The sequence below is a fragment of the Anser brachyrhynchus genome, assembly GCF_964034855.1.
Source record: "Anser brachyrhynchus genome assembly, chromosome: 3".
Taxonomy (NCBI): Eukaryota; Metazoa; Chordata; class Aves; order Anseriformes; family Anatidae; genus Anser; species Anser brachyrhynchus.
In genome coordinates this window covers 9,071,609-9,084,358 of record NC_137696.1, presented here as the reverse complement: position 1 = coordinate 9,084,358, position 12,750 = coordinate 9,071,609, and the positions used below count along the sequence as shown (strand labels likewise).

The 12,750-nt window shown below is 41.2% G+C and overlaps 1 protein-coding gene across 13 annotated transcripts in view; it reads right to left on the bottom strand.

Moving 5' to 3' along the window:
* Positions 1-12,750, bottom strand: part of LOC308193182 (uncharacterized protein) — a 221,769-nt gene that overhangs the window by 132,679 nt on the left and 76,340 nt on the right. Inside the window, exon 7 of one of the 13 annotated variants that reach the window (XM_080587547.1) lies at positions 4,557-12,749. The exons of the other annotated variants lie outside the window; for them this stretch is intronic. Within the exon in view, the coding sequence (XP_080443673.1) occupies positions 12,743-12,749 (7 nt within the window). The 3' untranslated portion in view covers positions 4,557-12,742. Of the gene's footprint in view, positions 1-4,556; position 12,750 lie in introns of those variants that run through there. 13 annotated transcript variants of the gene reach the window in all.

Here is a 12,750-nt window from a genome sequence, read left to right as displayed (position 1 = left end):
TGAACTGCCGTATGTGGAATTATTCTTTTATTTGCGCCGAAAGCCTGAATGGCAGCATGCTTGTGGAATAATGGTGCTTGAAGTTTAAACTGAGGAACGTTGTTGTGCATGCACTAAGGAGGGACGCTGTATACAGCATCAGGCAATAGAGAATAATAAGTATTATGGGAAATAATATAATATAATAATATAATAATGTATATAATAATATAATAATGTATATAATAATATAATAATATAATATAATAATATAATAATGGAAATATTGATCTGGAAGTTGCGCCGTCGGCTCCGCCGGAAGAGCCAGGACAGGGAGGGAAAAGAGAAAAGGAAGATAGCAGTAGTGATGGAGAATCCCCGATTTTAGTCTCCCCGTGTCACATAGGACCCGGCAACAGCGAAGGGCAGGAGAAACTATAAATGAACAGGGAGGGAAAATAATCGCTCCCCTCAGGCAAGGAGTGGGGACAGAAGGACCGGTATATGTTAAGGTGCCTTTTTCAGCTGGGGATTTAATGATATGGAAGCAAGCAGCCGGCACCTACAGGGAAAACCTAGATAAAGTAGCTAGGATAATGAAAATGATAATTAAAACCCAAAATCCCGATTGGGATGATCTCCAGGTGATCCTGGATACTTTGATGGATTCAACAGAAAAGGACATGGTATTACGGGCAGCCAGAGAGAGAGCCCGAGAAGATATACGTAATGGATTAGTGCTTGGAAATCTAGATCAAAACTTCCCCACCGAGGATCCCCAATGGGATTATAACACAGGGGATGGAATAAGGAGGCTGAAGAGATATCAAGATTGGGTACAAATCGGGGTACAGAATGCCATGCCCCGGACCATAAATTGGTCAAAATTGTATAATGTCAGGCAAGAAAAAGCGGAATCACCTTCCGCCTTTTTAGAGAGATTGAAAGAAACTAAAGAGCCCCTGGTAAAAAATTCAAATAGGAAATAAGGAAGTAAAATTTTTAATTGATACAGGGGCCACATATTCAGTACTCAATAGATTAAGTGGTAAGATAGGGGAAAGGAAAACTACTATTGTAGGTGCCACCGGGAAGGAGGAAATACGGCCGTTCTTACAACCCTTTGATTTACAGTTTGGAGGTAAAGAAATTACGCATGAATTTTTATATGTACCAGAATGCCCTATTCCTCTTTTGGGACGGGATTTGCTAACTAAACTATAATGTTTGAAGATGGAGAATTGATTATGAGAATCCCGGAATCAAAAGTGGGACAAATATTAATGATTAAAGAGAAGGCTGTTCCTCATATCCCAAAAGAGGTAGAAAATGCAGTAATGCCTGCAATTTGGGAAACGGACGTGCCTGGAAAATCAAAAGTAGCCCAGCCAGTAAAAATTGAACTTAAGGAAGGGGCCCGACCGGTACGGATTAAACAGTACCCATTGAAGCTAGAAGCTAGGCTAGGAATAGTAAAGATTATAGATAAATTTCTTAGCTACCACATTCTGGAGGAATGCAAATCTGAATATAATACCCCAGTTTTCCCAGTAAAGAAACCTAATGGGGAATACAGGCTAGTGCAGGACCTTAGGGCAATAAACGAAATAAAAAAAGATATTCACCCAGTGGTGGCTAATCCTTATACATTGTTAACATCTGTAAAAGAAAATATAAGTGGTTTACTGTAATTGATTTAAAAGATGCCTTCTTCTGCATACCCATTGACAAGGATAGTAGAAAACTTTTTGCTTTTGAATGGGAAAATCCACGGAACGGACGAAAGATGCAACTAACCTGGACAAGGTTGCCTCAAGGATTCAAGAATAGCCCGACCCTCTTCAGCAGTCAACTAGCTAAAGAAATAGAAGACTGGATTAACCAAGGACAAATTCAGGTACCAAAGGATCGATACCTGCTGTTACAATATGTGGACGATATATTAATAGCTACCGAAGGAGAGTCAGAATGTATTCAGGTAACTGTTGATATTTTGAATCAATTGGGACTAAATGGGTATAAGGTTTCTAAACAAAAGGCACAAATCGCGTGCACAACAGTAATTTATTTGGGATGTGAAATTTCTCAAGGACAAAGAAAATTGGGAGTTAACCGAATACAAGCTATTTGTGAAATCCCCGAGCCGCGAAATCTGCACGAACTACGGGCTTTCCTAGGTATGGCCGGGTGGTGTAGACTGTGGGTAATAGACTATGGACTCATAGCAAAGCCCCTCTATGAAACCCAAAAGGCCTGTACATTTACCTGGGGAAAGCCACAACAAGAGGCCTTTAAGAAATTAAAAGAAGCCCTGATAAAGGCGCCTGCCTTGGGCTTGCCGGACTTATCAAAGGACTTTCAGCTGTTTGTGCATGAGAGACAACGATTGGCATTAGGAGTACTGACCCAGCGACTTGGGAGCTGGAAAAGACCTGTGGGGTATTTTTCTAAACAATTGGATGCGGTAAGCACCGGATGGCCCTCGTGTTTAAGGGCCGTGGCAGCCACAGTCCTTTTAATACAGGCAAAAGGGGGGCCATTGGCTATCGCCCAGCCGAATGAATCTTAAGAACTACTAACCTATTGAACCCAGCAGTGTTTCTAGGAACAACTACGGAGGAAGGAGACCTCAGTCACGATTGCGTGGAGATCATCGAATATACCTATGCCAGCAGAACAGACTTAAAGGATCAGCCTCTGGGGAGACCGGATTGGGAACTTTTCACGGATGGAAGCAGCTTTGTGGAAAATGGGACTCGTTATGCAGGATACACGGTAACTACATCAAAGGTAGTGATTGAGGCAAATTCCCTACCTCCGGGGACTTCAGCCCAACGAGCAGAAATAGTCGCCCTGACGCGGGCCCTGGAACTAAGCGAGGGTAAGAATGTGAATATTTGGACAGATTCAAAATATGCATTCGGGGTAGTCCACGTACATGGGGCATTATGGAAAGAAAGGGGAATGCTATCCTCATAAGGGACTAATATAAAATATCAGGAAGAAATATTGAAATTAATAACAGCTGTACAGAAACCCCAACAGGTGGCCATAATGCATTGTAAAGCTCATCAAGGAGGGATGTCAGAGATTGCAGAAGGTAACAGATTGGCAGATTTGACGGCCCGGAAGGTCGCGCGTGAAGTACGGAAAGTAATGGCTCTAATTCCATCGAAGGTAGGCCTCTCTTGTTTTAAATTACCTAAAGACCCAAAGTATTCAGCAGAAGATGAGAGACTTGCAAATTTGATGAAGGCCCGGAAGAATCCTGACGGATGGTATGTGACTACGACAGGACAACTCATAGTGCCTCCTATAATAATGCGAGAAATCTTACAAATAAAACATAATGAATGTCACTGGAGTGCAGCAGCAATGGTGACCTATTTGAAACGAGGTGTCATCTCGGTACACATGTTAACAATGGCAAAGTCAGTAATGTCAAAATGTGAGCTTTGCTTAAAGAATAACCCGGTAGCAAGGAAACATGCTGAGATGGGGAGAATTAGAGCTGGAATAGAGCCTGGAGATTACTGGCAAATAGATTTCGTGGAACTGCCTAAAGCAAGAGGTTATAAATACCTATTGGTAGGGGTTGATACTTTTTCAGGATGGCCGGAGGCCCTTCCCTGTCGCACCAACCAAGCAAAGGAAACGGTAAAATGGTTACTACAGGAAATAATCCCTAGATTTGGTGTACCATTGGGTATTTCTTCAGACAGGGGACCACATTTCATTGCCAATGTGGTTAAGGAGGTTAGTAGGTTACTGGGAATCACCCAGAACACCCTATCCCACTTACTCCACCCCCATCCTATAGTACTAGCGTTAACAAGCAGGCATAGAGGAATCAATAAGATAGTAGACTAACAAAGATGCGTTAAGATTATACTTACTAATCTCTATATCAAGTTATACTCACTAACCTCTACTAACCTGATTCAACCTAATAGTAATGAAAATACTTGCTCTTGGTATGAGTGAAGTATTTTCAAAGGGGGGAAATGTTAGTGTTGGGGAGAATCGAATGGATGTTCTATTAATGTTTCTCAGGTGATGGATCATACGGTATAATTAAATATTATTAAATGTACTTACATTATCAAGTAATCTATGTATACTGGAAACCTAGGGAGTACACTGAACATTTAAAGGAATCGTTGAAGGGGAACCCTGGGAGGGAATAGGTACAACCTGACCTTGGATAAGGGCCTGGAGATGATGAAATGAGTTGAAGCAGAACCAAGGAGCGGAGGGAGCATGCGTCGAGTGAGAAAGGTGAAAGAGTTCAGCGGAGAGGAAGACTCCTTACTTCATCTGGACGACCACCTGGACGACCACCAGAGTGCGCCACGCATGTGCAAAGGGGAGGGGAGCTAATTAGAATGAAAAGCGAGGCTGATGTTGCAACCTGTAATGAATATGTATACCTGACGCAATATTGTATGTATAAATAATGGCTGGGAAGTAACGGGACTTGAAGCCAGATTTGGGCACCTGCCCCGGCTTCCAGCGCTGAATAAAGCACCTTCATATAATCACTTGGTGGTTATGTGGTTGCTACGCTAACAGAGTGAGTGTACATTACGGGCCAGGAGAAGCAGAAACACTTTATTTCTGGGTATTTAGCAGTAAACTGGATGTAATATTTTTTCTCTGTGTAAGGCAGACATTACTTCGCAGTTGTGGCTTACTTTACTGTATTTTCCAGTTGTGCAGCATATGAATTACTTTTGAAATCAACTCAGACCAGCTTGGTTCAGCCAAAGTCAAATATTTATGCAAGTAATATGCAGACACTTACCTCTTGTTTTTCTCTGTCAAAATACCCAGTGCCCCTCTACTCTGATCCTCATTTCAGACACCATCTTTTTACTTTATTTATGTCAAGAGTTTTTTTCCATCTTCCCAATTGCTCCTGCCTCTATCTCTTATTCTACCCAAGTTATTTTGAAAATGTATTTCTACTTATACCAGAACAACAATTATCAAAGGTACAGTTATTCTATTCTCCCACATGCCTGGTGACAGGACGAGGGGGAATGGGCTAAAGTTGCACCAGGGGAGGTTTAGGTTGGATATTAGGAAGAACTTCTTTACCAAAAGGGTTGTTAGGCATTGGGATAGGCTGCCCAGGGAAGTGGTTCAGTCACCATCCCTGAAGGTCTTTAAAAGACATTTAGATTTTGAGCTTAGTGATATGGTTTAGTGGAGGGCTTGTTAGTGTTAGGTCAGAGGTTGGACTCAGTGATCTTGGAGGTCTCTTCCAACCTAGATGATCCTGTGATTCTGTGATTCCGTTACCGGAGCATTTCTCAGGTACTCCCAGTTGCTAATAGATTCCAGCTGCTCTCTCTCAAGACAAAGAAAATACCCCACACAGCTAACAATGAGAAGCTCTTGTGACTTTGTTTCAGTGAGTCTTCTCACTAACCTTGGTGTTAGCCTTTATTTAGAACTGAACTCAAGTAACCTTACATTATACTTCTAGACTGATTTTTTTTTTAACAACAGCTATACAAAATGTCCTTCTTCATCCCTAAAAGGCAGGGAGTTAGGAATGTTAAGGAATCAAAAAGATGAAAGAAAACTAGGTATCTGCAAATTGTCAAAAGAAAAAACAAAAAAGGCTGGTGATGATAAAATCTTTCTAAGGCTTATTGTACAGTGAGCGAGATTTCTGGAATTCTTCAAGAAGTAGCCATGTTACCTAAAAAGGATGAAAATGAAACAGCGTTGTTTTCTCCAAAAGCACACAGTTTGTCTAAGTAGCAGTGTATTTTGTCTTCAAACAAATCTGTAATCCCCTCTACCTTTGGCTGATTCTGTGAAGGCCATCAAAGGGATGGTGGTTTATGCAGGGGACTGCTACAAGTTTGTTGTGAAGCTTCTGACAGAAATACCAGAGAAAGAAAGAAAGTGAAGCTGCGCAGAGCCGCACATGTACTTTAAAACCTCCCAACCCCAATGTTCAGTTTCAAAGCAAACCCTAACGTTGGGCCAGGCCCTCCTCTGTGAAGCTAGCGAGGAAAAGGTAAACCACGACTTAATAAACCATTTCTGCAGAAGTCTGCCTCATGCGTCACAAGCATTAGGATCCCAAGGGGCTATCAGAACAGGGCTATATGTTTAAACATAAAGAGATATGTTGGACAGCTTATTAGATATGAAGTCAGAATCCCTTAGCTGGGCCTCACAAGAAGGGTTGTAATGGTCCGAAAATATATCCTGAAGTAAATTAAAGTTATTCATTTACCATCTCTTCCTGTTGCATCAAAATCAGTCAAAAAGAAATAGCAAAGGGTAGTGAGTGAAAGAAAACCATATTTCTAACTGATTTAAGCTATTAGCTCATAGTCCCTGCTCTTAAGGAGATGCCTTACTATGGCTGTGGACATAATTTCAATGAGAGTTCAGCAAGTATCGCCAAGGGAGCAGAAGAACCAACAGCTGATTCCGTCCTTGATTCAGTCTGGCCAAAAATAAAACAAAATGAAGCAAGCCAAAGTACTAAAATAAATGAGAGGCAACTCCTCCTGCTCAATATAGTTTCAGTGTTTTACCACCACAGTGAATCTGAACCTCAGTTTTCCCAGCCCTGCTGTCCAAAGCTTTCCATTACACACAAATAACAGATAACAATCAACCCAGGGTGCTTAAAATGACTGCACACAGCTGGTAAATCACTCTTTTTCTAACATATTCTTTATCAATTTTTGCCCTTAGTACATATTCGACCTGATGGTCAGACTACCCACTGACCCAGACTCATCAGGATGAGAGAAAACAGACCACTGTCAATCAAGGGCGCAGCTGGTTTGCTCCCTGCAAGTGATTCTGAAGGAACGGCTGAATCCGTCTACAAGTGCCTTTTCCCAAGAAATAACTGTGTGCTTGTTGTGCTCAAATAAATATATTTCACTGCCTGCGTGTAACTGCTGGTTTTACAGAGAGTCATGGAGATAAAAGATTAATTAAGGTGTTCCTGGCATACATTTCGGGAAACTTGAGCTTCCCAAAATAAAGACAGATGTTGTGGACTTCATTCCTTGCTCCCTTCTGTTTGCTCTTCCATTGGTTCTTACATTTCAAGGGGGCGAAGCTGTGCTCAGGACATTACAGTTCCTGCTTCAGAAATTGCAAATCATCAGCCCAGCTGTTTGCATATTGTTTATGACCTGCACCGAAGCACAAGGAATGGAAATGCCATATGAAGAAGCTGGCTGCAAAGATTTCTAGTCCAGATTTGTAAGCCCAATTGGTTTAGATAAGGTTAGGAAAAGCACCAGCATTTGACATTGCACAGAACTAAGACAAAAAATAAAAAAATGAATAGCTCCTTCCAAGTAGGGTTAAATAGGACAGGCATTACTAAACAATCATTCTATACTAATTTCTCTCCATATATACACTAATCTAGTTTTCCTCTGTTTGATTTAATTGAAAAAGGTCATCATATAATCTTCATAACCGTGCTTTATGGAATGGCAACAAAACAAAACACAATTAAACTCTGCTCCCCTGAAAGCAAAGCGAGTTCTGCCATTAATTTCAGTGTAACCATGATTTCACATTTGAGTCATTTTTCATTTGGGACATTTAGAGCTTACCAGCAGTTCTGGTTTCACTGCTCTCAACCTTTTCAGAGCTAGTTCATTTTATATCTACAGTAAGCTGATCAAAGCCAGCTCATTAATTGCTTTTTTACAAAACAATGCAAGACCCATTAATTTTGAAACTGAGCCTACATTATGAATGTTCTTGTGGTTTACACTAAAGATTGATCTGGTATCTATTTATTAGTGTAGTTTTATGTACTCTAACTAATGGCTCTTTAAGTCTTCAGACTAATGATTTCTTCACATGTTCTCATGGAGGAGTATTTGCCACTAACTTCACAGAAAACTGGGTTCATGAAATAAACGTGTATTACTCTGAGAGGAAAGAGAAAAATCAATGAGATTAAAACATCTGCATAATTTAAAGGTCTCCACTGATACGAAAATACATGCTTTATATGAATAGGCAAATGAATATGATTTCAGCAAAGAGATGAATTTCTAACATTTTTGGCTGCTTTATGAATCAGAAATGTATTAAATATTTTGAATCACACCCCATTTCTCTTATTTTTATTCTCAGACACTCTGGCATCACTCAGACCCAGTGAAAATTGCTCCCTAGCTGCTCAAGTGGGCAGACAGACAACTGGCGTTACTGGCAATATGAAGAGACGTGACCCTGAATATATAAGCTAAAAAGCACTGGTTCATTTACACCTCTATCACACCAGAATGATGGCATTTTATTCCTAATTTACAGAGATCAAGATGGCTATATCCAGGTGCTGATGATGGATCACTGTGAAGGTAGTATGTGATCTAATTGTTGTCACGTACAACGGTGTTTACTAATGTACAATTTTAAGAATTACTTATGTTCAGGCATTTTAACTCAAAACAGACAGTATATTGAACTTTTAGATGTAGGTACACCCAGCATATCAGCACCTATTTATTTTTAACTCAGTGTGTACTACAACCTAATCATATCGTTACACATTATAAATACATTGCTGTACATGATAAGCATGCTGTGGTATGTAAGAAAATTGGATTGCATATTTACCCTAATTATTTGATGAGACATCATTATACTAATTAACTATATAGATGATGATGAACTGTATTTTATTATTTATCTTTCCACTGAACTGTGCTTGCAATTGCAGAAACTTAGTAGCATTATAATGTAAGCTGAACTTTGAAACAAGAGAACAAAGACAATTCCAATATCATTTAGAAAAAGTACACTTGACTAGAAGTCATATAGAGAAAGGGACAGGGAGGATGTGCAATTTTGAACGGTTATGTAAATCAGTCATGAAAAATCATTCAGATGCCAAACCCCATGCCTTGCTTTGATGACACTCATATGTCACTGGATTGGCATTTTATAAATTCTATGAGGCAGAAAATACAAAAAAGGGAAGCTATGCAACTGCAGTGTCCTGAAATGGGCACTCTGAAGGCCTGTAGATGTTCCCACTCACCCACTACTGGCACAGTGAAGTTCTAAACATCCTTGCCATAAAAATCCTGTCCTCGCCCCCCTTGGATACAAAAACAACTTGCTTAGAAATCCATAGGAGGCCCAGTGCGACCCCAGGTCTGCAAGAAAAGGCAGTGTTCATGCAGCTCTGGAAGGCAGAACAGATGGGAGGCATGCTGCCATGCTACTGGAGTCATTTATCTTTCGAGGACGGCCTTGGTTGGGGCTGCAGTGAGGTGCTGCAAAAGCAACTTACTTGAGGAAGCTGGGCTTCCTCTAGTTGGACTATCTCTAAATATCTGAAGCCCAAACCCAAATGCAAATCTCTACCTGCCTTTCTACACGTGCTATTATACGAGAGCAGTGTCAAGCATTAATATTCATTGTTAAGAAAAAATAATTGAAATAGAATAATTTATTTCAAAAAACATCTTTCATCAGGGCAGAATCAACTGTGAGCACTGCTCATCAGGACCATTTACCCTACAGGTCATTTCCTATAAATAAGAAACATATGTAAATTGATATTTAATCGGAATCCTAGCAATGCTATTGGAATGCTGCTTTAGCCCCTATTTGTTTTTGCATCTAGAAACACTGCTGTCAAACCCTCCAGTTTGATAGTCACTAGTGGAATAAATATTTTGAAATTCTCTTTTCGTCCGCTGGTTAGATGGAAACAGAAGCAGGATGATGGCTATGCACAGCTCAGCTGCACTTGCAGTCTTCTGATCTTACACTTCGGTTCAGATTTTTGATCTTTGATTCCCACGTCTGTTTTCTTGCCTCACCGCTTGTTAACAGCAGTGCCTGGGACAGTTGTTCTCGCTGGAGGAATTCACCGAGACCTAATGCTGCCTCTCCATTTGCGCTTCCTATCCCTTGATCCTAACCCTTTCGCATCTCATGCTACACAGAGCATGGTGCCAGAACTGGCCTTCCAAAAACTGAAATGATTTAGCATAGCATACAAAATGTCACTGGTACAATTATATGTAAAATAGTAAAAATACACAAGCATGGAGAAATATCCATGGAAGAATACCACAGAAACCTTTTTTTCATATAAAAATAAGAAACTGTTGCATGCAGGGGAAGCACTAGGGGAGTTCCTGCTTCCAATTTTCTTTACTCTTATGAGGCAAGAATGCTTCACACAGGGCCTCTAAGTCTCTGCAAGGCACTCGTTAGAGCAGCTGGCCTGATGACAGAAAAAGGGAAGGCCTGAGGCATCTGGGATGAATTTTATGCCAGACACCATCATATGAGTGGCTTTGTGCCTCCCTGTTTCATTGTGTGTGCCTGTAACCTACTCTGGACTATAGCATCACAGATACAGCTTGAAAAAACAACAACAACAAAAAAGCCTACAGACATCAGATAGCTAGCTGTAAGTCATACATACATACATACAAATGCATGCAGGCATGCATGATGCCCAGTTATATATATTTAAGCAAAATATAATATTGGTTTTACAATGTACCTGTAATACCTTGAAAAACCATAGCCTGCTTAGAAGAAACTGGATAAACTAGATATTCACGTATTCGGGAAAAGGGAAATGCAGCACGGGCATTTGCTGCTTCCTTCACAGCCATTTCCTACTCTGTCATTTGCTCAAGAGGCAATCCTAAGGGGAAAAAACCAACAACACCGCCCTAAATATTTTTCAAAACATCTGCCAGTCCTCTATTTTGATGTATGTTCTCATGTTGACTGTGAATTTGAATGCCATTATGAAGCTGACTGCCCCCACAGAAATACACAGAAGAAGGTTCAGCAAAGTATTTGATGGTCCCTGCAAGGTTCAGGCCACAGCCAGCCCCAGAAGAAGGAGGATTCTCTGCACCGAGCACGCAGCTCCCTCTCATCCTCCCAGTGCCAGCAGTACTGCAAACCTGGCTAAGCTCAGTTACTACCATCTTCACCTGCTGCTCTGAAAGGTAAATTAAGCCTTTGGCAAATAGGTGTGAAAAGGAAGATGATAAAATAGGTATAATAACACTTAGAAAAATAAATGTGTGTGTAGCATTGCTTTTCTCCAGAGAAAAGCATGAGTGAGGGTGTTACACACATTTGCACTCCACCAACAGTCAGCAGAGAATTGCTTCTTCAAGTTTGAACAAAGGAACCAATACTTTTAAAGGAATCAAAAAAAGCTTGCAAGTCAGTAAGAAACTAATTTACTTATTATTTATTTTAATGCCCCCCAGTGAAAACTCACCCTTTTCGGTCTTAGTCTCACAAAGGAAAGACAAGCTGGCTTTCCTCTGTCAGTCCTTCAGCTTTTGGTGGCTGAAGGAGGAGGCAGAGAAAGAGAAACGGGAAGGGCCACGGGCAAGAGGAAGGCTGGATTTGGCCTATCCCTCTTTCAATGCGGCACCTGCCAGCCCAGCGCTGATCCCCGCCTCAGGCCGTGTTCTGCCTTCCCCGGGGTGGCAAGGATCCGCAGGGCTCGAGAGCCACTGGACAGCTGGGCAAGCAGCACCCCCCTGCTGCCCTGCGAAGCCCCGGCCTGCATACCTAAGGCCGAAGGATAATTACAATGCCATTTGAAAGACATACCCAAAACAAGATGGTATGAAAAAGGTGAGCCATTCTGAGGTCAGTTCCCATAAACAGCACTAATGATCTTCTGAATAATGAGTTAGGGAAGAGCAGCAGCTGGGGCAGGAAGACCAGGAGTTAGCGTGAACACAGCTAGTCTGGCTGCCAAATTAAAAACAACAAAAACAAATTAACCAGTACCTTAAAAGGGCAAGTACTGCTTAAATGGCAATGCCGATAGATTTTCATCTCAAAAGCTGTTTTGGATGTCTCTAATAACTGCCTTGCATAAAATAAATCTCACTCTGTTTTTTCACTGTTTAATGGCTGAAATATAATCATAAAGGTCCTGAAAATCTGAAAAAGCAATTCGTCTTGGCTTTTTCTAGGTCTTGTCAACTCTGGTAAACAACTGATCATATCCCATAAAGACCAGACAAAACGAACCACCAAGTCCAGCTTCTCAGGTCTTGTTCTGTGGCAAAGACAGACTTGCATAAATCCACCAGGATAAAGTGTGTGTGGAGGAACCTTTTTCATTTGTTTTCAATAAATATGGGTCTTTTGCCATTGCTGAGAATAAATCCTCTCTGGGATGAACCATGGACACTTTCACTATCTTCCCAAGAAAGACATCCTAAAAGTTAAGGACTAGGGCATGGAGTGGGGGTTAGGTTTAGTGTCTTCAACCTCCAGCTTGGGAAGGCATCTTTATTCAGGTTCAAACACATCTCAATATGTCATTTGCCTAACTGGGATTCTAGGACTGATGTCTGTTGGGCTGCACACTTTCAACACACACTGTGACCTGAAGTCATAAACATGCAGAAGAGCAGCGATGCTGAGTACAACCCTGCAGAATATCCCAGATAACTGCTGCTTAACAGCCATGTGCTGTTTTCCTGTTCCAGTCCAGAATTTCACAGGAATTATGTGAAAGACATTCACCTTTTATACTCAAGGAGATGCTGTTTTTTTTTTTAAAAGGGCAGAAAGTGTCCCCTTGGGTCCAGTGCTCCTCTGAAGTTAGCAATGCCAAAAAGATCTCACCCCGACGTCCAGAGCAGAGCCTAAACAAATCCTGGCACACATGCTGTTCGTCATGGGCTTCTGGGGTGTTTTACAGGCATGAAGTCTTCTCTCGGTGGGGAAGTCCAGGCATTTAGAAGC